General features: G+C 45.5%; 1 protein-coding gene across 3 annotated transcripts in view; it reads left to right on the forward strand.

The window, feature by feature from the left end:
• The first annotated feature begins 4,080 nt into the window (after window positions 1-4,080).
• Window positions 4,081-27,227, forward strand: part of qkia (QKI, KH domain containing, RNA binding a) — a 101,079-nt gene continuing 77,932 nt past the window's right edge. For all 3 annotated transcript variants that reach the window (XM_076299776.1, XM_076299778.1, XM_076299777.1), the window contains exon 1: window positions 4,081-4,485. In XM_076299776.1, coding sequence (XP_076155891.1) covers window positions 4,341-4,485 — 145 coding nt within the window. In that variant the 5' untranslated portion in view covers window positions 4,081-4,340. The remainder of the gene's footprint in view (window positions 4,486-27,227) is intronic.

Consider the following 27,227-nt stretch of genomic DNA (forward strand, 5'->3'; position numbering starts at 1 on the left):
TTAATCGAAATTAATCCATTCTTTTTTCATTCCTAGTCTAATCCTTCCCAGCTTCATCCGAGCCTGCTTTTGACTGGTACAATGAAACAAAACTGGTACCCTATTGATTCTGTTGTCTAATTGATGGATTTAACCACGATTCGGATTAGGCTACACCTGCTTTTAAAAGGCAGAACATTTCAATGCAAAACGTGCGCTGTATATCATGTAGCCACTCTGCATCTTTTTATGTGCACGTCCACATTAAGTCCATTCCACCCATGGTAGGATAAGTTAAGCTATAAGCACATAGCCAATTAAATAGGACCAAGGAAATAGTGAACGGGACAACACACAATGGCACTGAATATGAGTGTGATACTGCTCCCTTGGGACGTCATTATGGGGTGTGTTTCAAATGATACAGGGGCGGAATGCCTCTTGGATAGACCTAACCAATAAGAGCGCCACTTTTTTAGCGGTGGTGGAAATTGGATAAATAAGGCAACATTTCAGCTCTTACTATCATGTAGTTTTTATTATAGGCTACCAATATTCCACTATTCCACAAGGATAGGTTGATAAGTTAACAAAAACAGGAAGGAAGGAAGAAAGCATTTGAAATGTATCCCACAATTCCACTAAGAGGCATATTGAACTACTGTATTGTTTACATGTTTTTTTCTGCATGGGTCAGCTATCATGTTGTTTGGTGATTTTCTCCTTTACTACACCCATTTCTGAGCAAACAAGGCATATAGGTTGATCATGTAGCCTACTGCTGTCATAGCCTACTGTTCTTACATAAAATAACTTTAATTCATATGGTTAACTCTATTAAGCTTTCTACTTGTCCCTGTAGTCATAGCTAATTTCGGGCTCATCATTTTCAGCGGGGGACTGGCTGATATGCTGCTCAGAGGCTACTTTTGTTTTTGTATAGGCTACTGCACACAGTTCAAGCTTGAGTTTTGTTATCAATATTTGCATAATATTTGCAACGTCTATGAATCGCCATATTGGATGATATAAGTATAAGTATAAGTATATATACTTTTTTGATCCCGTGAGGGAAATTTGGTCTCTGCATTTAACCCAATCAGTGAATTAGTGACACACACTCAGCACACAGTGAGGTGAAGCACACACTAATCCCGGCGCAGTGAGCTGCCTGCTTTAACAGCGGCGCTCGGGGAGCAGTGAGGGGTTAGGTGCCTTGCTCAAGGGCACTTCAGCCGCGGCCCACTGGTCGGGGCTCGAACCGGCAACCCTCCGGTTACAAGTCCAGAGTGCTAACCAGTGGGTCACGGCTGCCCCATAAAGAAGATATAAAAAGGCTAATAATTTAATTAATTTAATATGTTGCTTGCGAATAGGTTGACAACGCTACAACGTCCATAGGCCTATTAGCCCAATAATTATGCCGCTATAATATAAGGCTATCTCTCTTTAACAGTTGCCACTTATGTCTTCTTCTTCAAAACAAAAGCTGGAAGCTTGGCATATTTGGCAGCATTTTCCTCCAATACTTTTCGTATTTTTTACCTGGCCTTTTCAGTCTCTCATGGCCTCTTTCTACCACCCATCCTCCCTGACGCTTAGGGCCAGCCCGGCTGGTAACTGATAATTGTTTTTAGAAAAAACGGGCTATATGGACCCAACCAATTAACTCTTCTTGGGAGGGGAGAACAACCCATGCAAAGGCTGCGGTGTTAGGCATAGAATGCGAACGTGTGTAGCCAACTTTAAGAGAAGATATATTAACGTGGCAAATGTCAATATTTTTCCCTCGACCGGCCCAGAAGTGAAGCGGCCCACCGGGAATTCTCCCGATTACCCACTCCGGGCCTGAATAAGAGCAACAACATCCTTCTTCTCAACAAATTCTTGCCTTAACATTGTTTTCTGGTCTTTTGTAAAAGTTATTGCGCCGTCAATAGCCTATCTCCTACAACACTCATTAGCGAAATCTAAGAGATAGGCCTAGTAGGGTAGGCTATTAGGAAAAAACTGATAGCCTAGCCTATATCCCCTCCAATAATTCCATTGTACACTGATATGCTACAAAAATGTTACAAACAGCTGGGAAAGGCTGTCGCAAATCCCTCGAACAGGTGGTCAATCAGAGATTTCAAATGAATGAGGAAACAACATGTCACAATGCAACATGTTATCTTCCCTTGATGAAAGTGAAACCATGAGTTTTCCCACATCTCAACTTGTTGCAAATATAATCAACCTAAGCTTGCTCAGATAACGTGATAGACAAGGCGCTGTTACTCACCTGTCCATCGTAAAACCCGATTTGATTGGTCCACACAGCTCTGGTGCAAGCATAGTTGCTCCACAACGGAGCAATGCCAGACCAAACGTCCCGACCTCAAATGTTGTGGGTGGAACTAAGTTCGGCTGGCACCCAGGCCTTCTCCAGTAGCAATAGGCCACCTTAAAATGCACCAGAATAGGAAAGGGAATCCACTATGAGAAAAGGAGAAAAGGAAAAGGAATCCACTATGAGCACCACCCAGGTGGAAATTAGTTCCAGCGTCCCTGGTTAAGAGTTGCAGGTTTTGCCCTATATTTTTGTAATAAACACTGTCACACTTTTTGAAACTATTTCAGTTTGTGTAGGCCTATCAGTGCCTTATGAACATATTGAACACACTTTTAAAAGCACAGCGATAATACCGAAAACCATGATAATTTTGGTCACTATAACTGTGAGGTTAAATTTTCATTATGTTTCATTCATTACAATAAACACATATACACAGCACCATCACCAGTATGTGTTGTAGCATCCAGCTAGGCACAAATTACAGAGATACAGAGATCAGAAATGTTCTGTGGAAAAGCTTCAAATGTATTTTATAATGCCTGAAATCTAAGATTCCCTTTTTATTGCTCGTATTCACAAGATGGTAGAGAAGCATGTCTGAGAATTAAATGTTCCTCATTTCTGAGATGCTTTGCTATATATATATTCTGTGATATGTTGATGGCTATATATAGCGTCAGTCCTTGAACTGTGGCAATGTCTCAAATTGTGTAAAACAAGTTACTGATCAACAATGAATAGGAGAACAATGCAAGGAGGATGATATCCCAATCCATAGCAAATCAATTCTTGGTTAATTGTATGTCTGAATCGATTTCTATTGAAAGTTAGAGTTCATATTGTGTCACTCTGTGTGTTATTGTGTCATCTTATGTCACCACTGATCTCACAGTTTAACCATAGGGTACTTTAGAATGAATGAAATACATGAAACCCATTGAACTGTCAGCTACCACCACAACTGCCTCTTTCTTTGTGATTCATTCTTTGGCCTGATTGGTGTATTACTGATATTTGTCATGTCCATATTGTGTGAAGCTGAAGGGCTTTCTTTGTATAGCTCCTCTGTAGGCTGCTGTCTGCTCTCCTCAGTCTGTCAGTTTCGGTGTTGGTGTTGATACTATGCATGGGTTTAGTACTATGGTGTTGGTAGCCTACTAGGCTATGGAGTTATTTATGAAGAGGAATCATGAGAAAGATAAATAAAAATGGATCTTGATTAGACTGACATCTCAGGAAATTATAAATATCTTCCCAATTTAGAGAGATATGCTACATAAAAAACATTTAACAACATCGATAAAATCAAAGTTTAAGCTTGGAAGAATGGGGAAGCGTAGGCTATTGTTTTCAACACATAATTGAACACTGCTCACTAAAAAAATGCGAGAAACCTGTCGGAGTTTGATCGATTGCTGAACAAAATTAAGCTTGCCACGAGTGTCGTTGTTACAACTAAAACAACATAATCGCAAATAGCAGTCAGGTCCGCTGCGCCACATCAAAATTCGATTATGTGGAGCATTGTTTTATGTCGATAAGTACAACAGTTACTCACGGAGATGTCCTTCAATTGGTTACAGTTCTTGTAGATCATTTTAGTAACGGTACCAATTGGCACTTTGACGCCCCCATGGCTCAACATATTGCGCTCATTGGTGATATCATCTGCTCCTTGAAAGCGCTCCCAGCCAATCAGTGCCCAGGGGGCCGGACGCATTTGGTGGATACTCGCTCTCGCAGACAGAGGTGGTAGGGAACGTCCCTGTGCGCGCATTGAAGAGAAGAGGACGGCGTCTGAACGACAAGCGATTCTTTCGGAGGAGATAGTGGCTATTTTTTCTCTCCGCTTAAACAACAACAACAACTAATATTACGATTTATCCTGAGAGTCGTCAAACTACAGCGATCGAAACGTGGGGGGGAACGAGGGATTTTATCCGCAAGTTTTTTTTCTTTTCCATTTTTTTTCTTTTCATAAAGAAGGATTGTGTGTTGGCTTGTTTGCAATCGCGACGCAAAGATGATGGTCGGGGAGATCGAAGTGAAGGAGAGACCGAGGCCGAGTCCCGACTATTTGATGCAGTTACTGAACGAGAAGAAGCTCATGACGAGTTTGCCCAACCTGTGCGGTATCTTTACACACCTTGAACGGCTTCTTGATGAAGGTAAAAATCACCAACGGTGCTGTGGAGAGTTGGGGAACGTGACTAGGGGCTTGAGGGGCGCACGCTTGCTGCATAGAAAACCATAGGCATGCATACCCGGTAGGCTAGCTCCACTAGCCTGTTACGGAGCAGAATCACACGGTTAGCTCAACTTAACTCTCACAACTTCAAAAAGTGTAAATCCTGACACCGTGAGGTGGTGGCAATGGTTGATCTGGTTGATTGAATACATATAATTTTCTAACGTTTTGGAAACTTGATGTTGGAAGATGTGAGGCATTGAGGCCATGGCCAAGAAGAAAGGAAAAGTTTTTTTTTTTTCAATCAGGGGTTTCGGGACTAGCAGATTAGCCAGCTAACGTTAACTCAACGTTAGCTGTAGCCACAATTAGCCAGTTGTTTCACGACTGGTCTGTCAGCATATCCAAAGCAACACGGGGTATCACTCAGTTTTGACACAGATTTCTCCGATCGGGATAATCAAGTTAGGTGTCTGGTGGTGAACTTTAACACGGTCTCACTGTACTTGGCCAACTGTTCAGGTTAAAACAAACAAACTTCCTAGCCATAGTTGTAGACCAGCTGCGAAATAAAACCCTTCAGTCGAAAATGGGCAGAATGATCGAATCTTACTATTCGACTTGGTCTGATACAAATGGCTACAGTGTATGGCTTTTAATCATTTGAGACGGGATCAATTAAACGTGAAAGCTCTTTTTGGCTTGTAATTCGAAGGCAACCCCTCGTGCATTGGAATGTGGTCCTGGTATGGTGTTGTTTCGCTCGAGGGTCTTGATAACAATAGCCATAGGAATTGCCCAACAGAAGCACCAATCAGGGAAATGTGGTATTTTTTTGCTGGTGGTAAACATCATGTTAATAGTGTTGTTAATATTAGGTAGCTGTTTGTGAGTGTTTGTTCTTTAGAGAGCGCTATCTTGGTCGGTAGTCAAATAATTTTGCAGCGGCACGACATAATATGTCTAACGTTAGATGTACTCGTGAAAATCGAACGAAAGGGCCCATAATTGCTGATACACCGATGTTGACCGAGCCAAACCTGTTGTCTTTGGTTGTAGTACAACTATTCTTGACATAGTGGTGTAACGTTATTGCTATTTATATCAGGCGACATTATCCCGAGAGCAAGATAGTGGCTGAGCATGCTTGCTGTAATTGAATGGGTGACGCTAGAGAGCGCCACTTTTCCCCGATGCTGCTCCGCTCTCGGAGCTGAAGTCATTGGAATGTTGTCACTACTCGTCGGCCCTTTCCCCGATAACATCAGTCTGTGGATGTGACTTGATTGTCAGCGTTTCTGGGCGATGTAACTGTAGCCTACATTAAACGTTGGAGTCAATTCTCCGCCGTCGCTATACGAATTGGGAAATGTTTGTTTGCCCGGCGAGGCTACCCATGCCTCGCAGTGATTGCAGAGGGCACTGCATGTCGGCGGTATTTCATCTTGAGCCCGTATTCAAGCTCGTTTTGTGGCGATCCCTTGTTTTATGAACCTATTTGTGGAATATCTGCCCGCTTCATAAACAAGTTGGTCTATGCTGAACACAGTTTATGTTAACTTTTGCTAGTTCACGCGTATCCTCATCTCGCTGGGAAGTGCAATAGGTCTTTTATCGAGCCACGGGGAGCCCCCTTCTCCGAAATGTGTTTCCTAACCAGCGACTGTTGTTGTAATTGCGTGGCCGCGTGATATTAGCCCTTCCTATGGGCTTTTTTTCGGTGTTGGGGGTGCGAAGTCTCAGAGCCGACTGAGAGGCCCTTTCCGCAGCTGCTCAAGACATTTCACATGCAGCTGTCGGATCTTACCGCTCAAAGTCACGGCACGAATTAGATCCCTCACATTACTGCCACCGACTTCAATTCGTTTAATAGTTTAGGTGATGTTTTACTCCTGTAGTATTTGCACACATGTTATCGAGCACCGCAATGTGTAAAGAAACAGTTGGAAAATCAAAGCGCCCGTCTGGCTGTGTGGACCATTTGCATAGTAATTTGCTTATGGTGAAGGATTTGGGACAAGTGGTCCTGTACTAGACACTGTTGCTATTGTGAGCAGTGATTCATTTGTACACTGATTGACCGTAATAGGAAGGCACACATCAGCTGTTTTCCAGTGAGAGAGAGAGAGAGATCAGTGGAAGCTTGGGTTTGTGCAGTTGGTCAGGGTCTGCATCCCTAATATAGATCTCCTCCAATGACCCCTGTCCCTAATACAAGGTGACCGCAGAATGTTGTAACCGGCAGGGTGTTGCTGTTATTCTTGAGCATGATTGGAAGGCAGAAATTGGCTCAGTGAACCCCACCACACACAAGAGTATATCTAACTGATAACATTCAGACATAGAGAGGGGTCTGGGACATGAAGTGGGGAGAGACCTAGGAGAAAAGTTCCCTCTAGACGCATTTTGATTTTTCGAGATGTCTGGACAGCTGCAGCTGGTGCGCACACACACACGCCTAGCTCACACATGCCTCTCACTTCAAATCCTTCATGTGTGTGCAGCTGTTTCCATGGCGAAGGAAAATTGACACCCTCTGCTTTAACCCCTTTGACCCCCCCCCCCCCCCCCCCCCCCCCCAAGCCCGTCTGGATTTAGACCTGCAGCGTGTGTGTGTGTGTGTGTGTGTGTGTGTGTGTGTGTGTGTGTGTGTGTGTGTGTGTGTGTGTGTGTGTGTGTGTGTGTGTGTGTGTGTGTGTGTGTGTGTGTGTGTGTGTGTGTGTGTAAGGGATAGGGAAAGGACTGTTTTTGAGGACACAGAGCCATCCAGGGTTATTTCAGAGCTGCAGGTAGACGTGTGAGGGGTTTAACGTCTCAGACTTTTACAATGACACAATGCAATTTCATTGTTCAGGCAACAATTCTGTATGCCCCCACATACATACTGTTTTGACACTGACATTGTAAACGTTCTCTAAGAAGAGTGTAAAGCAGTTTGCAGTAAAGTTAATCACAACGTCGTCTATTGCTGGAAAAAAATAGCGAGCAGCCTATGATTACCTGCGTGGCAGGCCGGATCTATGATGACCTAATAAATGCTAGGCGGGCCGGGTTAAAGTGCATAGCGGGCCGTAGTTTGGCCACCCCTGCCCTATAGGTATGGCTATACCAACACATTTTTTTTAAATTGCTGACTGTCTAAAACAAGAGTCTTGTGTCTAACACCAGTGTGATTATTTTTTACGATTCTGAACCAAAAATCACTCTGTTTTATTTGATTCTGACTTCTGCTTGATTCTGACTTCCACTTTGAAGTCAACTAAGATATGCTGGCCATTGTAGGAGCAATTTATATATTTAGACTCAGAGGAACGATAGTGTTACCTCGTACATTCTTTATAAAAAAATAATACTGTTTGCTTTCTTTAAACATAGCAGTTAGTGAATTATATTACTGAATTGTAAACCCAGTGTTTTGTCACAGTCACTACCAAACACGTTTAGGAAATCCCTTTCAGGATGTGCTCCACTTAGTGGACTGTAGACATGTGTGCGTGTGTGCTGTCCTACCTACTGTAGATGACAAAGCACTGCATCTTAAACACTGCCTGTCAGGTAATGACCGGCCTCTGATGTTTTCATGTGACATCAGCCTTTGAGGGAACGGCACGTGCTGTAGTAAACGCGCGTCCAAACCACCTGTCTGTGGTGTCAGTGCTGACACTGTCATTTGGTGCATTTCAAACACCCAGGGCACAGTTTGTTTGTAGTTGGAAACAGACATTTTGTGTCATTTTATGAAGACCTGAGCACCTGTTTTCCTGTATAAAAGATTAACTTCTGACCAGAATTGGATTGTTTGTGAGGCTAAAGCAATCACCTCCAGTGAATGTTTTGAATAGGTGTGTGTGTGTGTGTACAACTAAGTTACTCTCCCATCCTGTTCTGCACCCATCTTTTGCTGTTGACAGACTGTGGCACCCACCCCCCACCCCCAACACCCACACATTCACATATGCACACACTCCCATCTCACAGGGTCAGGCCCTCTCTAGCCTTTGACATACAATCAATTTAAAGCCTAACAAGACTGAGCACTGCTTGCAGGGTTAACAGTTCTCAGAGACACTGCCCCAGGCCAGACGAGAGAGAGAGAGAAGGAGAGATATGGAGGGATTTATCTGCTGGAGTGCCTATGTTTGTAGGACCGGCCTCAAGGCTGAGGAAGAGTTGCCTAGACGAGTTTATGCCCCCTCTAGATTCCTCCCCCAGACGCTTCTTATGAGCGAGTAATTAAATAACCAGGACGCGTCATGAGTGGCTGGTGTGTGCTGTCACGGTGGCAGTGTTCTTACCCCATGCCTTGTGCTTCTTGCACTTGTCTGAGAGTGTTGTGTGTTGTGGTTCATATTCAGGGGAGGAAATTAACTTTTTAAAATCTCTCAGCTACTGACAGATAAATGGTCAAATTCAACAGTCATGCATACTTCTTAGCAGTGTTTTGTTTATGAAATCTACCAGCTACTTTCATATTTTACCAGCATGTGTCCTTCCACTTTCCCTATATTAGAACAGTTATTGTGGTTTTGTGCCCTGACCAGAGGTTACACTAGACTTTTTTTTTTGACCGGACAAAATGTCTGGTAATATTCCAGAATAGCGGACATACAGAAAATCTGCCAGACATATTTTAAATGGCCAGATCATTGCCTATTGTTGGAACGTCGTACTTGTACACTGGCGCAAAGAAGTCTATCCTCACATTTTTCCCTTTGCAACTGTCAAAGAAATCCCATGAACACGGGAAGGCCTAGGGAAGCCTATACTGTACATCAGATGGCCTAAAGATTAGGCCCCTCTGCATAGCATTCAGTGATTTGCATGCAGTAATTTCAACACTGACCTTGATCTAGCCTAGTTTGGCTATTTAAAGCTACTTTATTGGCACAACACAATGTAAATGAACTATAACAAAAAATAAAGGACTTAATCACACAAAGTAGGCCTACTATTTTACTGACTATAAAAATAATAATTATGTAGGAAGTTTAGAACCCAGAGTTGACCTGCACACTACAAAAGTGCACCAAATTTAACACATGACTCAATACACTTCTCAAATTTAACACATGACTCAATACCTCCTGTATGAGTCCTTTCTTTTCCAGATATCTTAGGATTTCGCCGTAGTATCGTTTCAGTATTGAGCATCGTGATATTTATGGCAGGTATCGTATCGAAGTCATAATTTTGGTATCGTGACAACACTAGTCAGCACCAGCCGTTTGTTTAGGATGGGCTTTGCACAAGTAGCTGAGAAGGCTACTATCCTTCTATGAAGTTGTGTACTGTAGCCTGCAAAAACATTGCCAACAGACTCTAGCCTACATTATACTACACAAGCACAGTAGCAGAGAATTGCGGGAGTTGGGAGAATTCCCAGTGGATCGGTAATGTGTTGCGGTCGGCGTATGTGAGCTTGATATGCATGATATCGTTGTATGTATAAGTTCATTACTGTGCGATCACAGTCCTTCACTCACACTCCCAGCGGCCCCTCCCCACAGACCTGGCAGCCTTATAATGATGCAACAGCTGTGATGAACTGTTATGCAGGTTCACCTGAGAGAGCGTACAGACCCTTACTGAAAGTTTGTTGTGACATCTTTTTGGTGGCCCTGGATTCCCCCCCCTAAAATAGGAATAGTCCCAATAAATAAACCACGTGTAATAAATTAATGAGTGAAAAAACATTATATTTTTTCCTCTCGGAAAACTACACATGAAACCGGCCAATTTCCAGGCGGTAGCCGGCTGATGTGGCCCTGACTTGGTTAGAAATAATGCCCTGACTGGCCCTGACTGTGTAGAGGCTTCACCTATGCTGCAATGATATGTGATCCTGTTTACGTTAAACAAGCCTGCTTCTGATCAGATCTGAGATTACGGCCAACCGGCAACAAGCAGATTCAGCACTCTGTTGACTAATATGCCCAGAGAAGAGAAGCAAGCCTTGTGTTGTGCTGCCCTCTGGTAAACACTTTACTATGGCTCTCGATCTCAGTGCTCCACTTCTATTCCAGTTTCAGACCCAGATGAATCAATATAAATTCTCTGACTGACCATGTCACCATGATAAAATAGTGACATGTGCTGGGTTGTGCTATAGGCAAGGCTATTTTATTTATATGGGACCTTTTCATACACAAAAGTAATTTAGAAAACAGAAAACATAGACACTACTACTACTGTGGCTGTGTACTGTCTACTACTACTGTCTAAATGTGCTAGACGCTGATATTAAACAATACTGTAGTTTTGTTCTTGTGCTAGATCCAGATTTGAAACAGTATTCTGACTGTATTATACCATGGTCCAGCCCAACTAAACAGAGCTCTGGTTTTGTTGTTATGCTATTAAGCAGTGCTGTGGGTTTTATGTCTTTATGTATGCAGGTCCTTAGTGCAAAGCAGTTGTAATAATGTTCCTATGTCGGTGTCTGCTATGAACCAGTGCTGTGCTTATGATCCTGTGCGGGTCCCTGCTATCAGACAGTGCTGTGTTTCTCTCCCTGCTGAGGACCCAGCTGTGAGGGTAATAAATGGGACGACACAAGCAGGCTGACAGGGTGAGTGCAGGGGACCAGTCACCTCCCTGCACCCACAGCTTTTCTAGCTCCCTCCTTTTGTTTTTTGTTTTTACCGCCTCTGCCTCTCTCTGTCACAGACTGCAATCTGATGCCTGCACACTTCTGTGTGTGTCTATGGCTGTGCGTTTTTGTGTGTTGCTGGCTGGTTGTGTGTGCGTGTGTGTGGTTCTTGGCTCAGGGCCTGGTCTATATGCCCTGTGTGCTTCAGGGCTGATAAAGTCCTCCTGCGTCGGGTCCTCCCGTCAGGCTCCCACTCTTATCAGAGGTCCTGAGCGCTACTGGGGCGTCCTTATCTTACCCCGAGCTGCCAAATGACCCAGCCGCCTGTCACAACCACCCTACCCCTAACGAACACACACACAAACACAACCTCCACCTCTGTCTCAGCCTCAGTCTCTGGCCAACCGGGAGATTCAGATGTGGACACATAAGCCACTGTCAACTCAGGGGAAGATTTAAAAATGGAGTTTCTTTCTTTCCCTGAGGCCCTGAAAAAGAAAGCCACCCAATCAGTCTGAAATTTCCCCTTCTCATAGCGCCGGGCTCTGCAAATATTTATTTGGTGGCCCACTGGTTAGCACTCTGGACTTGTAACTGGAGGGTTGCCGGTTCGAGCCCCAACCAGTGGGCCGCGGCTGAAGTGCCCTTGAGCAAGGCACCTAACCCCTCACTGCTCCCCGAGTGCCACCGTCGTAGCAGGCAGCTCACTGCGGATTAGTGTGTGCTTCACCTCACTGTGTGTTCACTGTGTGCTCACTGTGTGCTGTTTGTGTTTCACTAATTCACCGATTGGGTTAAATGCAGAGACCAAATTTCCCTCATGGGATCAAAAAAGTATATATACTTATACTTATACTTATATATACTACAATGGAGCCCGGGAATGTTATTATTTAGGATACACGTTAAGAAAGCCACTGTGGTCACACGCACACACACAGACAGGGAGTGCAGGTGTGAGAAATAACTGAGAGCGCACACACACACACACACGCACACACAAAAGACCTTCAACCTAACCCTCCAACCTAACCTAACCAATTGCACAAGCCCAAACTGGAAGGTTCCCCACCCTTCTCTTCCTCAGCTGAGGCGGGGGTTGTATTGGGTGTTCATGGTCTGTGCTGTGAGCCTCTGGAGAAGAGGAAAGCGAGTGCAGAACAAATGGGGGCTTGTTGAGCGTTGTTGTTTAATGTCCCTCCCTTTTCCTCTGCCCTGATCGGGCTTTGTGATTCGTCACTGAGGTGCGCTCGTCTCCAGAGCTTTCCTTTGACTAATCAGAGCAAGCATGGGGGAGGGAGAAGCCCATTTTCAGCCATGTTTATTCAGCCCCTCTCTCCAAACAACACACACATACATCCCCGCCCTCTGCAAAGTGAAACAGGGCCTCACCCTTCCACATTCCTCAACTGCCTGGAATAGTTCTTCATGCAGTCCTCTCTTCACCATACACTCACACTACTTTCTTTCTTTCTTTCTTTCTTTCTTTCTTTTTTTCTTCTTTCTTTTTTTTCTTTCTTTTCCTTTATTTCTCTCTCTCAGCCTTTGTAGCTTGGCTAGCGTAGCGTGTTTGGCCTGATGTCCAACACTGTGAATATCATTAAAAGGCAGACAGAGCGAAATAAAAATAAAGAAGTGGAAAAAACAACGGTGTGACACATTCACTGAATAGCAAATCAGGATGATGATTACAGTCAAATTAAACTAGCCTGTGTCTGGGTGGGTGCTGCTCTTTATGGCATCTTATATTCTCTCACAACATAGAACTATTTTTCGCATTTGGTGAGGTAATTTGGTTTTCCTACTCTCCTTACTCATCATGTTGGAATAAGTCACACACATTCTCTGTCTCTCTCCCTTCTTCCTCCCTCTCTGGAATCCAATAGTGGGGAGAGGTTATCCTTTCCATGGGGAGGATTAGATGGTGAATCATTTGTTTTTGTGTCGAAGAAGGCTGGAGGGACTTTTTGAATGCCTTAGGGAAAGGTTTGGGGAAGTTTTTTTAACATCTTAACAACAGTTTTTTTTTAAATAGTTTTATTAGTGGGCGTGAGTACAAGTTCAAAATTAGGCATGAGGTCCGTCTGTTCAACTTTTTGTCATCGGGGTCCTCTAAATGGGCCCTTTGGTGAACTAAATTATGGGTGTTGCCTTAGTTTTACCCTTTGTCTCAGTGTGTAGTGGTGACTAGTTGTGTGGGGAGCTGTGTGTGTCACTCTTTCCTCTATTGAGGGGTCAGAACAGCTGGGAAATCAAGTCCTTGATTGCCTTTCTGTGTTTTGCTCTTTCTGTCTCGATTCAGGTCAGTGCAAAGTAGCTTTATTAGCAAGACTGGTAGGATACAGTCAGTTTTGCAAGCTAGCATTTATCAGCTGGTGTTAAGAATGATAAAGTAATATAAAGAGAAAAGTAAAAATGAGCACAATGTGAATATAAACAGTAAGTTAAATGACAACAATAGCAGTCTCTCCCCCTTTTTGTATGTCTTTCTTTCAGCGCCCCACCACACTTTATTTTCATCTCATTTTGTCTCTTTGGATTCTTTTCCTGGCAGTAAAGGTTTTGGCCTGAAGACTTCCAGTTCTAAGTGCAGTGCGTTTTGGGTTGGAGTTGGCCCTCACGTGATGGTTTATTGGAAAGCTGTACTATTGGCTGAACTACAAATGTCCAATTACTGTACTGGCCGCGCGCACGCACACACACACACACACACACACACACACACACACACACACACACACACACACACACACACACACACACACACACACACACACACACACACACACACACACACACACACACACACCCTGTTTCTGTCTGTCCTGTCCCACTAGACATCAACAGGAACTAAAACAATAGCCTACTCATAATAGTCATATTTTTGTGTTTGTGTAGCATTGTTTCATGTGTGACATCCCTAACCGATATAGAGGAGTTCTGTCACGTGACTAATAGCCGACTAATAATTTATAACAAATAATCATATAGGCTACAGCTGTCGCCTACTTTGCCCCTTCATGTTTGGTGTTGGAGAGACATCAATATTGGTTTATAGTGTTCACGTCACTATTTGTATGAGCCAAGACTAAAAGACTTGTTTAATATCGTCGTAACGCCAAGACTAGAAAAAGACTGACTCGGACTGACTTTAAACCGCTGAGATTGGCACTTTACACTAAACGATCTAGTTGACGGGAGCACGCTGCAACTCCAGTAAAACTCCCTTGATTTTATTCCAACTTTAGAAATTTAGCCGCCAACTGTGGAATCGCTCGAAAATCGCACGGTGAAAGGCCGGCATTAGTGTGTTTGCCCATTGTATGCATACACACACACACACACACACACACACACACACACACACACACACACACACACACACACACACACACACACACACACACACACACAGCCAACTTTGTATTCACTCTACAATCGATCAGCTCTCTTTCTCTTCGCCACTATGTGCAACACCCCCTCCCCCACCCACCCACCACCTCAGGGTGGTCTGTGTGCTCTCTTCATCCAGGCCTGGACTATAATAAATCAGAGCTGAATAATCTACCTGTCGGCAGAAAGGCCTGTGTGATTTGTTTGTGTTTAGTGTATAATGTCTCACCAGGGCCAAGCCTGTGCTTACCCCTCCAGTCCACTACCCTGCGAACATGACCTCCATTCTCGGCAGCAGACACAGAAGTGTGTGTGTGTGTGTGTGTGTGTGTGTGTGTGTGTATGTAAAAAGAGAGTGAGAGGGCATGGTCCTATTTAGTTGCAAACTCCTCTTGGCTTGGACTGTTTTTTTAGTTTGCACTGCTATTTTTTCTTTTTAGTTCCAGTTATGTTTTGCTCTGCGCACACTAGGGGTGGCACGGTTCACAAAATCTACGGTTCGGTTCGTATCACTGTTTAGGGTCACGGTTTTCGGTTCGGTACGGTTCTTGTTTTTTTTTTTTTTTTTAATCTTTAACACTCCAGAAACATATTTCAGCATATAGCTTAATCATCCACAATTAGGCTAGAGTATTTAAAGCAACACCAAAGAACTTGTTCTCTGTCGCACGCACTATTTGTTTATCCAGCACCAGCTTTGCAAATAACAATGTCCACAGACAAGGTAGAATATGTTGCATGATTTTATGAAAGTACGATGTATTGCAACATCAGTTGCAAGTCAAATTTGTAGTTTCTTATGTCTCATTCCATCGAACTACAGATCCGCTACCCGATCCGGCAAACTTACATAGTGTGGTTATAGCCAATAGAGTGCCGCGAAGCGAATGCAGAAAGTGCCGTTCACCCTGTTACGAGTTGATGAACCGCTGAAACGATTTTGGAAACATTATTTTAAGGTACAAAAAACTCTTTGGTGTTGCTTTAAAGAATAGTTATCATGTAATAATGCACAAACTGAATTTGACTTCACATAAAGCACATTATTGTCTGAGGAAACTTTAAGCTACAGTTGAGATTTTGATACAGCAAGAGGGAAGACATTGATGATTTCAACAATCTTCATTTATTTGGCATAAAAGGCAGAATGTGTACTATTGCCATCTGCAGGAACGTATGCCCCTTTTTGGCACACAAAGAAATAAAATGTAACTCTTGCAGCTTAAATTAAATTATTAAATTAAAGTGCAGTATTTGGAAACATAAAGTTCTTATCTAAAGTAAAAGTGCCACTGTAATATTTTAAATATTAAAACACATGCTGGCTAGTGGCTATCAATAAATGCAATCCATCGGTGGTGAGAGCTACGTGGGCCGTGTCGGACAATTCTTTGACAAGTTTTTCTCGTGTCTCGTCGTATAGTTTTAGAACTACAGAGGTGTCGGCGGGAGGGAATGTTGTAGCGGGGCTCGAGTATTTTCATCAACTGACGAAATCCTTCACCCTCAATCACACTATATGGCATCATATCTTTTGCAATAAACATCCCGATTGCTTTCGTTATGGCCATTGCCCTGGCCGAGTTATCACTGAGAGGCTGCTTAAATGCTGAGGACAGAAGTTGCTGGGTAGCCTGCGGCTCTTTCTTCCTTAAACTGTCTACAGACACATTGGGGTGACGTCTTTTCATATGACCTAGCATGTTCGAAGTGTTGCCAAGAGCATACTGAACACGTGTTGCACAATGTTTGCACACAGTCGCAGTCTTTTTTGTCGTCTTAACTCCTATCATCATAGGTAACCTCAAATTCGAAATGTTCCCACACACCAGACCTAGAAGAGGCTGGCGCATCCTGCAACTCCGGGCAGTCTTTGTCTCTCGCACTTGCCATTTCTAAAGACTCCACTCCTCTCGTGCAAAAGGGAAACACATTGTCACATGGGAATCAATTGCGCATGCCATAACTAGCCTTAACCGTAGGACCGTACGACGAACACACACTCCGAACCGTGACATGCCATCCGCACGGTTTCGGAGCATTTTTCAAAAACCGTGCAATCCCTAGCGCACACGCATGCACGCTCAAAGGGATGTTGTGAGTTTGCTCTTCCTGCCTAACCAAGCAGCCACATCAATAAACTTGACACAAACCACAGATTTGTGGTACGAGTTTGTGTTTCAGTATGTGTGATGCGGTGATTTTGTTGTGGTTGGTGAATTCAGACACACTAACTGGGAGATCAGATTCATCATTCTTGGGTGCGCTTCAACACACTCCCTGGAAAAAAGTTAATCTTATTTCCAACAGATTGACTGATAATTTTTCACAACCCTGGAATGTTTGGCTTTTCTCCAGTTGGTGGTCAGTAGTAACTGTGATGTACTTATTATTGTTATTCTTATGTTTTAAATTTGACATGTTTTGAATGTGTTTTTTTATTATTATTGTAGAGTTTTGGTTGACTGTGTAGCCTTTTGTTGCTGATTGCTCGGTCTCCCTGGGTTTTTAATTATGATGGGCATAAGTCCTGGTTAAACAAACCGTGCGGGAAGGGGGGCACTAGAGCAGTGGGGGTCGAGGTCAGTGTTTTAGTGTGTTAGTGGTACGGGGAAAGTGATCGATTCTGTGTGCTGAAAGCTGAGGGGGGTTGGCACTGAATGAGGTCATCACACAAGCAGCAATCGGGACAACTCACTCACTCACACACTGCACACACGCTCACGCACTGCACGCACACACACTACACAAACACACACACACACACACACACACACTGCACAATGTGTTTACGGGGTCTCCAGACAAGCCTGCACCAGTGCAGCTGCAGTGCTAGGGCGAGGGAGAGGGCAGCGCAGGAGACTCCACTGAGGGCAGATAACAGCATCAGGCCACAGAGATTAAGAGCTGCTTTTACGGCCCCAAGATAAGATAAGGTCTGTGTGTGACTGTCATTTACTTTATGCTAGCCCAGATGCTTGAGTTGTAAAGCCAGGCTTGTATAAGCTGACTTGCTCCAAAACCCCACCACCTCCCAACTCCAAAGCACCCCTGCATGACCTTTCACCCCAGTTATCCACATCATATTCCCCTGACAGCCACTGGAAACACACATAGCTTGTGCTTTGCACCATGCTTGCTCCCATAAAACACTTCCCCTCATTTTCTGTCTCTCTTCCTTAGAGTGGTAGCATCATGACCGTAAAGTTCCAATTAACTCGTGCCCAGGCATTCCTCCTATGCCTGCCTGCAGAGCTGCACAGACAATAACAACAATAATAATCTTTGTCTTTTCCCTGTAATGGAGTGGAGTCTCCTCTTCCTCTGTCTGAGGAAAGGTAGAGGCTGTCACTCCTCTGTAGTGAAGGAGACTCGCTGCTTCCCTTCGCACCGACAGTTATTGAGCACCTGACACTCTCAATGAGGCTGAGTGTGCGTGCACCTTACACACACACACACACACACACACACACATATTAAACTGCAGAACCAGCTTCTCACACCTGCGTCTACTTCCACGTTCTGCTCCTTCCTCTCCTTTTCTACACAAACTCTCTGCTGAGGTTGATGGCGTAAGACTCTTTCCCAGTCCTCTTTATTGTCCTGGTTGATACAGCACGGCTCTACCCCATTCTTTAGATTTGAAAGCACGAGCCCACAACACAGTATTTAGAAAACCATTTCAAACCCCATACACTGCAGCTGCCAGTGCAATCGTGTGAACTTGGGAATAGTTGACATTTATTATTCTTTTTTTTAATGTCAAAAACTAAAATTGTATCATATCACATCCCATTGAATTGCACCAAATTATTCCATATGCAATTGTAGTGTTCCAATAACATGTGGTAGCCTATGTATCCAGATGCATGTAAAATGAGTTTAGATCCATGCAAGTGTAAAAGGAAGGTTAAGGAAAATAAGGCGTTGCTAGCCCTAACTCCTCTATTGTCCTCCCCCTCTCTCCTCTCTGTTCTTCACTTCTCCTCTCCCCTCCCTGTCCCTCGCTCATTCCCTCCCGCCTGTGTTACTGGGTGACAGCTGTCATGGTTGAATCACATAAACTGCTCGTCATTCTGAATTCCCCTTCTGTCTTTTGCCCTCTAGATCTGTGTACACACACACATACTTTGTCCTCTCATTGGCCAGCACACACAAAGTGTTTCTCTCTCTCTCTCTCTCTCTCTCTCTCTCTCTCTCTCTCTCTCTCTCTCTCTCTCTCTCTCTCTCTCTCTCTCTCTCTCTCTCTCTCTCTCTCTCTCTCTCTCTCTCTCTCTCTCTCTCTCTCTCTCTCTCTCTCTCTGCGCGCCTCTGCCCGAGGGCTACATCTCCTCTCTTTCATCACAGACCAGCACTGACACTAAAGGCCTGTAACGCTGCCTGTCTGTATGCATTAGCTGTGGGTCACCGTCTTGCCGCCAAGGAATAACCCTCCCTTCATCTCCCTCTCTCCACCCTGCTCTTTCTGTATCTCTCCATCCTGCTCTTTTTGTATCCCTTCTCTATCTCCCCCTCTCTCTTCCTCCCTCTCTGGCTTGTGCGGTCCTGCTCTTTCTGTATCTGTGGCTGTCCCTGTATATGCCTCCCTCCCTCCCTCTCTCCCTCTGTATCTTCCTGTCACTAGCGCCCTGTCTCTCTCCTCCTCCAAACACAGTCTTGTTCTCTCCATCCCACTTGCTCTTTGTCCATCTCTTGTGTCTCCATCTATTTCATGTCTAATCCCTTCCAAACATGAAGGGAGACACACACACACACACACAGTTCCCATGCATTTAGCTATGTTGCCACGGCACTGTGACCCACTTCTGCGTTGTCTGTGCATTGTCTACAGAACGAGTGTATGTTTACACAATTGCTCCACAGACACACACACACTTTGAGAGTAGGCTATCCTCAGTGTGTGTTTCTGTGTGTCTCCTCTAATTATGTTTGAGTCTTGGCTATGTCATTTAGGCCACCTGTTGCCTACTGTACACACATGTGTGGATAACTTGGCTGATCACAAGGTGTGTGTTTCTGTGTTTGTCTGTGTGTGAGTGTGTAACGCAACAGTCTCTTTGCTCACAAGAACTTCTTTGATGTTGTAATAACTCCACTTCAAGCTCTTGAATTTCCTAGACTTTAGAGCCAGTGTGCTTGTCAGCCAAGGGTGCAGGCTGAGGAGTCCAATCATGTCAAAGATGGGTTACTGGTGTGTGTGTGTGTGTGTGTGTGTGTGTGTAGGGGTGTGTAGGGGTGTGTAGGTAGGTGTGTGGGTGTGTGTGTAAAATAGTGTTTTATAGGTGCACCCTGGTGTTAAGGCTGGTTTGTGTCGTGGGCATGTGCTGGCACGTTGCCGTGTTCTGGAGTATGTCATTACTGCTGATGCATCATTCCCACGAGTTCAGCCATTGCTTGTTGGCCTGTCATTCCCACACACACACACACACACACACACACACACACACACACGTATAGATAGAGAGGCCTGTCATTCTCCAATCCCAGGCTTCACTCATCACAGCACAATAGTAGCCCTGGGATTAACACACACACACAGAGGGCCGTGTAAATGGTCCCTGTCAGTACGCTGGCCTGGTTTCCTGCTAATTGAAGCCCCAGGAATGTTGTCCTGTTTCCCTGTCTCACTCCACCCTGCTCACACACACACACACACACACACACACACACAAACAGAAAAGACAAAAGAACAATGGAATACACACACACACACACACACACACACACACACACACACACATACACTCAGAGTGGACTATTCTCCTATAGTATAGTCTTTCCCTCTCTTTCTTTTTCTTTCTCTCTCTGAACTTTGTGTGTGTCTGTGTGTGTGTGGGGCACTGGGGGCTGTAGTCTCAGATACAATCGTCTCTTCCTGCGCTCAGATGGCTATTGACAGCTTCTAATCGTTAAGCAAGCCTGCCGCTGCTCAAGAGATTCCTCAACGACGGACCACTTTTGTGAGCGCAGCAGCCTCTGCCACCGTACAATAGAGCTTCCCATCGCCCTGAAGGACGGGAGAGTGGAAGATAGATTTTCCTTCTCTCCCTCTCCGACTTCCTTCTCTCTCTCTCTCCCTCTTCGACCTCTCTCTCTCTCTCTCCCTCTCCGACCTCTCTCTCTGTCTCTCTCTCTGTCTCTCTCTCTCTCTCTCTGTCTGTCTCTCTGTCTCTCGGTCATCAGCTATGTGATGAACAGCGTTTGACATTTGTGTCCTGCTGGGTCAGGAGTAAGGCTGTATCTGTGGTGGTGGTCAGGGGATGTGACGCAGGACGTGTGTGTGTGTGTGAGCGACGGGAAGCAGCCTTGTGGTTATCTGTCCCCGGCACATGGACACACTCACTTCCTTCCGCTTGTTCTCTGATGGCTACACTCTTCCTGTCTTTGTTGCTCTGCATGGGGGTTTGCTTACTGTGTGTGTGTGAGTGAGTGAGAGAGACCCGGAGAGAGCAAGGAGTGGTAGGAAAGGAGAAAGAGAGAGCGAGAGAGATGAGTATCAGGTTTAGTCATGTCTCCACGGAAACTCATGACCACAGGCTACTGAAGGCCTGCCCTGCTTTTGACCCAGACGATGGGATGAAGTCTCCCTGGTGCTGTGGGCCTCACAAACCCCCCCCCCCCCCCCCCATCTATTCACAGGACATCTGATGAGATTGTTCATGGTGGCCTGTGCAAACAATGAGTTGGCCTGCATGTTTCCAGCCAAACATCCTGGCTCCTGCGTCCTGCTCCTCTCTCCTCTTGGCCAGCCCCATCCTCACCGTGCTCCTTTTCCTACCCTTTGTTTCAGAGTGAGGCTTCCTGTTGCTCCAGTGTGTGTTGTGGCTGTGTGGGTGGAAAGTGCGCTGATTTTGTTGCTGTTGCACTCATAGTCACACTAGTAATGTGTCTCCTAATCGGACTTAGTGCAGCAACCGCATTCAACAGCTAAAACCAACTCCAGGTGAAAACAAATGTCTGTGTGTGAGTGCCCAGGTGTGTTCGTGTATGGCTGGATATTACCACTCAGTGTAGTCCGCTACAGAAGAACATCCCTCTGCAGTAGCTCTTTATGCTATTATTACCCTGTGCCCCCAGGCAGGGTATACCCACTGTGTGTGTGTGTGTGTGTGTGTGTGTGTGTGTGTGTGTGTGTGTGTGTGTGTGTGTGTGTGTGTGTGTGTGTGTGTGTGTGTGTGTGTGTGTGTGTGTGTGTGTGTGTGTGTGTGTGTGTGTGTGTGTGTGTGTGTGTCTGAGCTGCATGGGACTCCCTTCAGGAAGGAGATTCCCAGATGCGTTGGGGCAAGTGGAGGCATTTCTAATCAAACCTTTGTTGGGAAACTGCCCCAGTACTACTCTCCAGACATCTATGTTTACTTCTGAAGATAACTTTGGCCTAATTACTGTCAAAAGCTGTTAAGTTTTACTGCGCAGATAAGAGCACTTTATGGAGCTGATAACATGGCTTGTGATAACATGGCTTCTGTGTATGATTGGGTCCTGTGTATTGACAGTGACATTATAAAGTTACTCAGACAAGTATGCACAGCATGAAGTGGCATCAGTGTGGCCATGCACATTCTTTTGGACCCCCCTAGTGTGCCCCCTGGTGAAGGTGTGTGTGTGTGTGCACATGTGCGCTTCTGTTTTTTGTGTGTTTATAATGATGCCCCTTCCCCACTGCGCCTGCTTAAGAGGAGCCCATTAGCGCCCTGCGTCGTGCCACCCCCGCCCACTCTTACCCCTGGCGCGGCCCGAAACGGGTACTCCCACGCCTCATTGAGCCCGATCCTGCCCCCCGCTGGCATCCCCCTCCACCCACCAGCCCTGCGTCATCACACACACACACACACACACACACACACACGGGCAGACAAGCTTCCTTTGTCTAAATTTAGTCTGAGTTAATGGCACAGCAGAGCAGAGCAGAGCAGAGCAGAGCGAGGGTGAGTGGGGAGGAGGGAGATGGCTCTCCCATAGGCAGTGAACTCACTGGCAGCTCTTCAGATCCTGATCAGGGCTGGACATCCTCTAGAGCTCAGCACTGCTGGGGGAGACTACAGCAGCATGCTGGGGGAGCTAAAGCTTTTACGCTTTAGCAGCCTGCTGCCTTGCAGTAGTCAAAGTCCTCCAACTCAACTCTGCTTTATTGACATGACTGTCAAAACACTGGGAAGGCCTTATACTGATAACCCTAATGCTGCCCAGGGGCAGTCAGTCTAAGCAGTGGACAGTTTGTTATATGGAGACTGAACTCAGTTGTTTGGGACCTGTTGGTTATCATGCAAGAGACTGGAAAGGCAGGCGTGTTGTTGCGGCTGCTGTCGCTGAGTTGGAGTGGGAACCTCTGTCCACTGCAGTCCTCTGTAAAACCACTTGGTGCCGTTGCGCCCAGCGCCATCTTGCCCACATGCCTTTGAGGATCTACATGCAGTGGAGGCTGTGATGAGGAGGGAAGCGTTCCGCTCCATCTCTCCTGAGCCTTCCCTGCATCCCCAACCGCACCAACAGCACACACACACACACCACACACACACACACACACACACACACACACACATCCACAAAAGGCATGTAGATATTACAGCTATTCCTTCTGAAACAGTCAGTCTCAGTCTCCTCTTCACGGATCTCACACGTATTCAGACAGTCACACAACCCTGGAGTGACCGCAGTGTCCAGTCTGTCGGTCCGTGTGTGTCTGTGTGAGGGGAAGAGCGGTTGAGTGTAATGGCATTTGGATTTCCAGTGAGACTCTTGCAGGGCTGAAGGTGGAAGGGCAGGGCTGTGGCGCGTTTGCCTCCGAGTTGTTTACCTCGGTGGGGCCCGGGGCTGTTTGTGCACCTTGGCCCTGTGTGTGTGTGTGTGTGCGTGTGTGCCTTGGCCCCGTGTCTTCTCACTGGCGCTCTGTCTGTCTCATGGGGCCAGCGCCTGTCTGTCTGTCTTGCCCAAGACCGCTTCATTTGTTCATTCTCAGATTTTAAATGTGAATACATCGGTTTAAAGGAAGTAGTTAAAATTATGTCTTTCAACATTGTGGGTGATGTGAGGCTGTGACTGTTTCAGACTGTGTGTTGGTACAAAGCAGCTATAGCATTGATGCTGAGTGACCAAAGGCATGACCGCACACCTGCAGGTTTGGAACGGGTCGAAGGGAATGTTGTGTGTGTGTGTGTGTGTGTGTGTGTGAGAATGTATAGCTTTTGTTATTTTCTTCTGTTAGTCTTCACACCTGGCTTCTGATGCGTGTGTGTGTGTGTGTGTTGTGTTGTGTAGTTTTTCTGCTGCAATTGCAGGAAAGTTCCCCAGTGTAAATCTCTCTCACCCACACACACACACACACATAGTGCGGAAACTGCTGCATCACTCCTCTTCCTCTCATTCAATCTCTTACGTTTTGTCCTGCAGGGAATTACTTTGGACTCAAACAGGCCCCCTACACACACACACACACACACACATACACACACACACACACACACACACACAGAGCAACCTGCTTGCTTTCACTCACTCACACACCAGTGAGCTTCAGCTTTGGTGTCATGGCAGAACGGGGCGAGAAGCCAGCTGCTTCTTCTGGTTTGTGTGTGTGTGCGCCTTAAGTGTGTGTGATTTAGGCTCCCTTCTGCATTGCTGCCATCTGTCCCTACTCTTGCTTCTCCGGCTTGGCGCAGTGACCTGACTTGATCCCTGCCCCTCCACTTCTCTGGTTTCTATTGGCTGAAGGCAGACAGGAGGGTTAGGGAGAGACCGTGTGAGCAGGGTGGGGGGGGGGGGGATACCCACGTCCATCTCAGCTGATCATCCCACTCCCGCCCACGGCTGCCGATGGCTGAGATACAGAGCAGAAAAGTCTAGGCCGTTACCTTTAAGGTTGGCTTCTAGATGGATAGATAGATACTTTATTGATCCCCAAGGGGAAATTCAAGAAATTCAAGCTTCTGCTCCAGCTGTAGGCAACACTGGGGAGGACATTTAAAAACTGCCTCTGTGTCTGGTGTGTGACTGATTCACGTCTATCCAAACACAGGCAACATACTTTTCAGGCACCACATGCTTGTGGGACTCATGCATGCACGCACACACATACACACACACACACACACACACACACACACCACACACACTCTCTGAGAAGTGAAAATGGGGGATTTAAAATGCAAGCCCAGCTGTGTGTTCCTGATAAGGTGTAAAAATGCACACACGTTGCACAGCTCTATCGTGACTCCACTGAATCTCTTCCTTTTTACCCTCTTAAAGAATTCTCCCTTATTCCTCGTGTGTGTGTGTGTGTGTGTGTGTGTGTGTGTGTGTGTGTGTGTGTGTGTGTGTGTGTGTGTGTGTGTGTGTGTGTGTGTGTGTGTGTGTGTGTGTGTGTGTGTGTGTGTGTGTGTGTGTGTGTGTGTGTGTGTGTGTGTGTGTGTGTGTGTGTGTTCAGCTGAAGTAGTCCTCTCTATGCTGAATAAAGGAGCTAAACATTAAAAGCCAAATCCTATCGCCTGCTGTGCACACACACACACTTGCAATGGACTAAAGTGCATTGCTTTAGAGTGGGGAAGTGTGTACCTTGCAGCGGTCTCGTCTCTAACACTGGCGCTGCTGTATATTTCATCTCTCTTGCCCTCTTCACTCACTCATCTATATCACACTACTTTTTCTTTTCTTTCTTTCATTTTTTCTCTCTCTCTCTCTCTCTCTCTCTCTCTCTCTCTCTCTCTCTCTCTCTCTCTCTCTCTCTCTCTCTCTCTCTCTCTCTCCTCTCTCTCTCTCTCTCTCTCTCTCTCTCTCTCTCTCTTTCTCTTTCCCTCCCCCCCCTTATCTCATTTTCTCTCCCCTCTTCTCTTTCTGCTACAGTTGATGTCTCAATCGCTCTGTAATGCTTAAAAGCTGACATTAAAGAAGCCAAATACGGCAGAGAGAGAACGCAGACAGAGAGTGGAAAAGGAGCCTCAGAGAAGGGATAGAGAGAGATGAGAAGAGATAAGAAGAGAGCGAGCCTGAGAAAAGTCCGGCCAGGAAATGTGTGTGTGTGCGCGCGCAAAAGAGGGAATGGACTTAATTGGCCCGCAGGCTCTCCCTGTTCAGGTGGCAGCCAGAGGATCCTCTAATCTCATTAATCAGGAAAAGTTTACCAGGGCTTTAATGAACACACACACACACACACACACACACACACACACACACACACACACCTCCTCTCAAGTTACTGACATAGAAACTGGGTGAGCTGAGCTTAGCTTAGCTGGCTAACAGGACACATCTGGACAGGATAGCGTGAGACTAGCACCTGTCCTAAAATACAGGCACACAAACATGGCAAAGGATAGACACAGACACACACACACACACATGTGTATTCTCTTTCTGTTGGGAGGTTGATGAATAAAAGATCTCCACTCCAGTGGCTGCAGTGCTGGTTAGTCCAAGCCTCAGTCTCAGACAAATGTTCACTCAGACACGAGACTTACAACATCACATAGTGCTCGAGCATGGTCTTATTACGTTCTCTCCAGTTTGTTCTTGTGTGTTTGATATTGATGCAGGGGGCGATGTAATGATTGGTCACCTCCTAGACTCCTAGAAATGAAATCTCTGCTTCTCTTGCTTTGGAAAGAGAAGTTGGTCATATGTGTGTGTGCATTTTACCCACATCCTTTACTGATGAGAACCCAGAATTTTCATTCTGCTCCCAAGTGAACATGTTAACTCTTTGTGTCGGTGTGTGTATCTCATCATTATTCTTAGCTCATCCCAAGAATGAGGACTTGGGACAAGAATGGAGGTTGAGGAGGAGCCTCAGTTGCCGTAAACACCGTGCATTTGAGTTATTTACTTTGTGGTCTTACATAAGACGTGGCACTTTTAAATCTGATCTGATGTGATGACCGAGGACTTGAGACAAGAATGGAGGTTGAGGAGGAGCCTCAGTTGCCGTAAACACCGTGCATTTGAGTTATTTACTTTGTGGTCTTACATAAGACGTGGCACTTTTAAATCTGATCTGATGTGATGACCGTTTCCAGATGATGTCATGCTCAGTCAGACACTCTTTCCGACTATTAAACGAGAGCAGATGTTCCTTTCATTGCCCTGTCTTTCCTTTGATCTGTATCTGTCTGTCTGTACTGGTTTTTCCTGTCTTTCACCTCACCAGAGTGTTGGCGTGTTTATCGGACTCATCACGTGATGAGCTCACTCTCTCACTCTCACACACATGAGGTCGGCTGCTGGGCAGATGATATAGTTGTGTGTGTGTGTGAGCCTAAGGAGTGGGTCTGCTCTTTTCCTCAGCTGGGGTTCCATGTAGAAGTGGAGAAGATTACTGAGGCCAGTTTGTTTCTGCAGAGTCATAAAAAGAATTTTAGGCCTTAAAAACATTTATTCGCTTGTTCATTCATTGGTTCTACCATCGCATTTTCCCCAGAGAAATGCGCTGGCGGCGGCTTTCATTTATTCCGCTTGTTGTAGTTCTGTCTGAGGAATTTGGGTGTTATCACAGCATTCCACAACTACAAGAGTCATGCGGCAGTGCAGCAAAGAGACTTTTGGAAAGGACTTTTACAGAACTCCGAACTACCAAGCTTCACTACCAATGTTTTCTTTTACAGTCTATGGTCTAGTGTTGCACCAGAGAGGGTTGAAGCAGGTTTCTGTGAAACAACCCATTCATTTGTAATTTCACATCAGTAAGTCGTAATAAAGCAATATGAAAAGGCAAGGTGTGCCTCCCCATCCATTCCCTCTCCTCTCTTTGTAAT

Source organism: Alosa pseudoharengus, unplaced genomic scaffold (genome assembly GCF_046254945.1).
Source record: "Alosa pseudoharengus isolate Yale_2024_CS ecotype anadromous, Long Island Sound unplaced genomic scaffold, YU_APseudo_1.1 YU_APseudo_1.1_scf_22, whole genome shotgun sequence".
NCBI lineage: Eukaryota > Metazoa > Chordata > Actinopteri > Clupeiformes > Clupeidae > Alosa > Alosa pseudoharengus.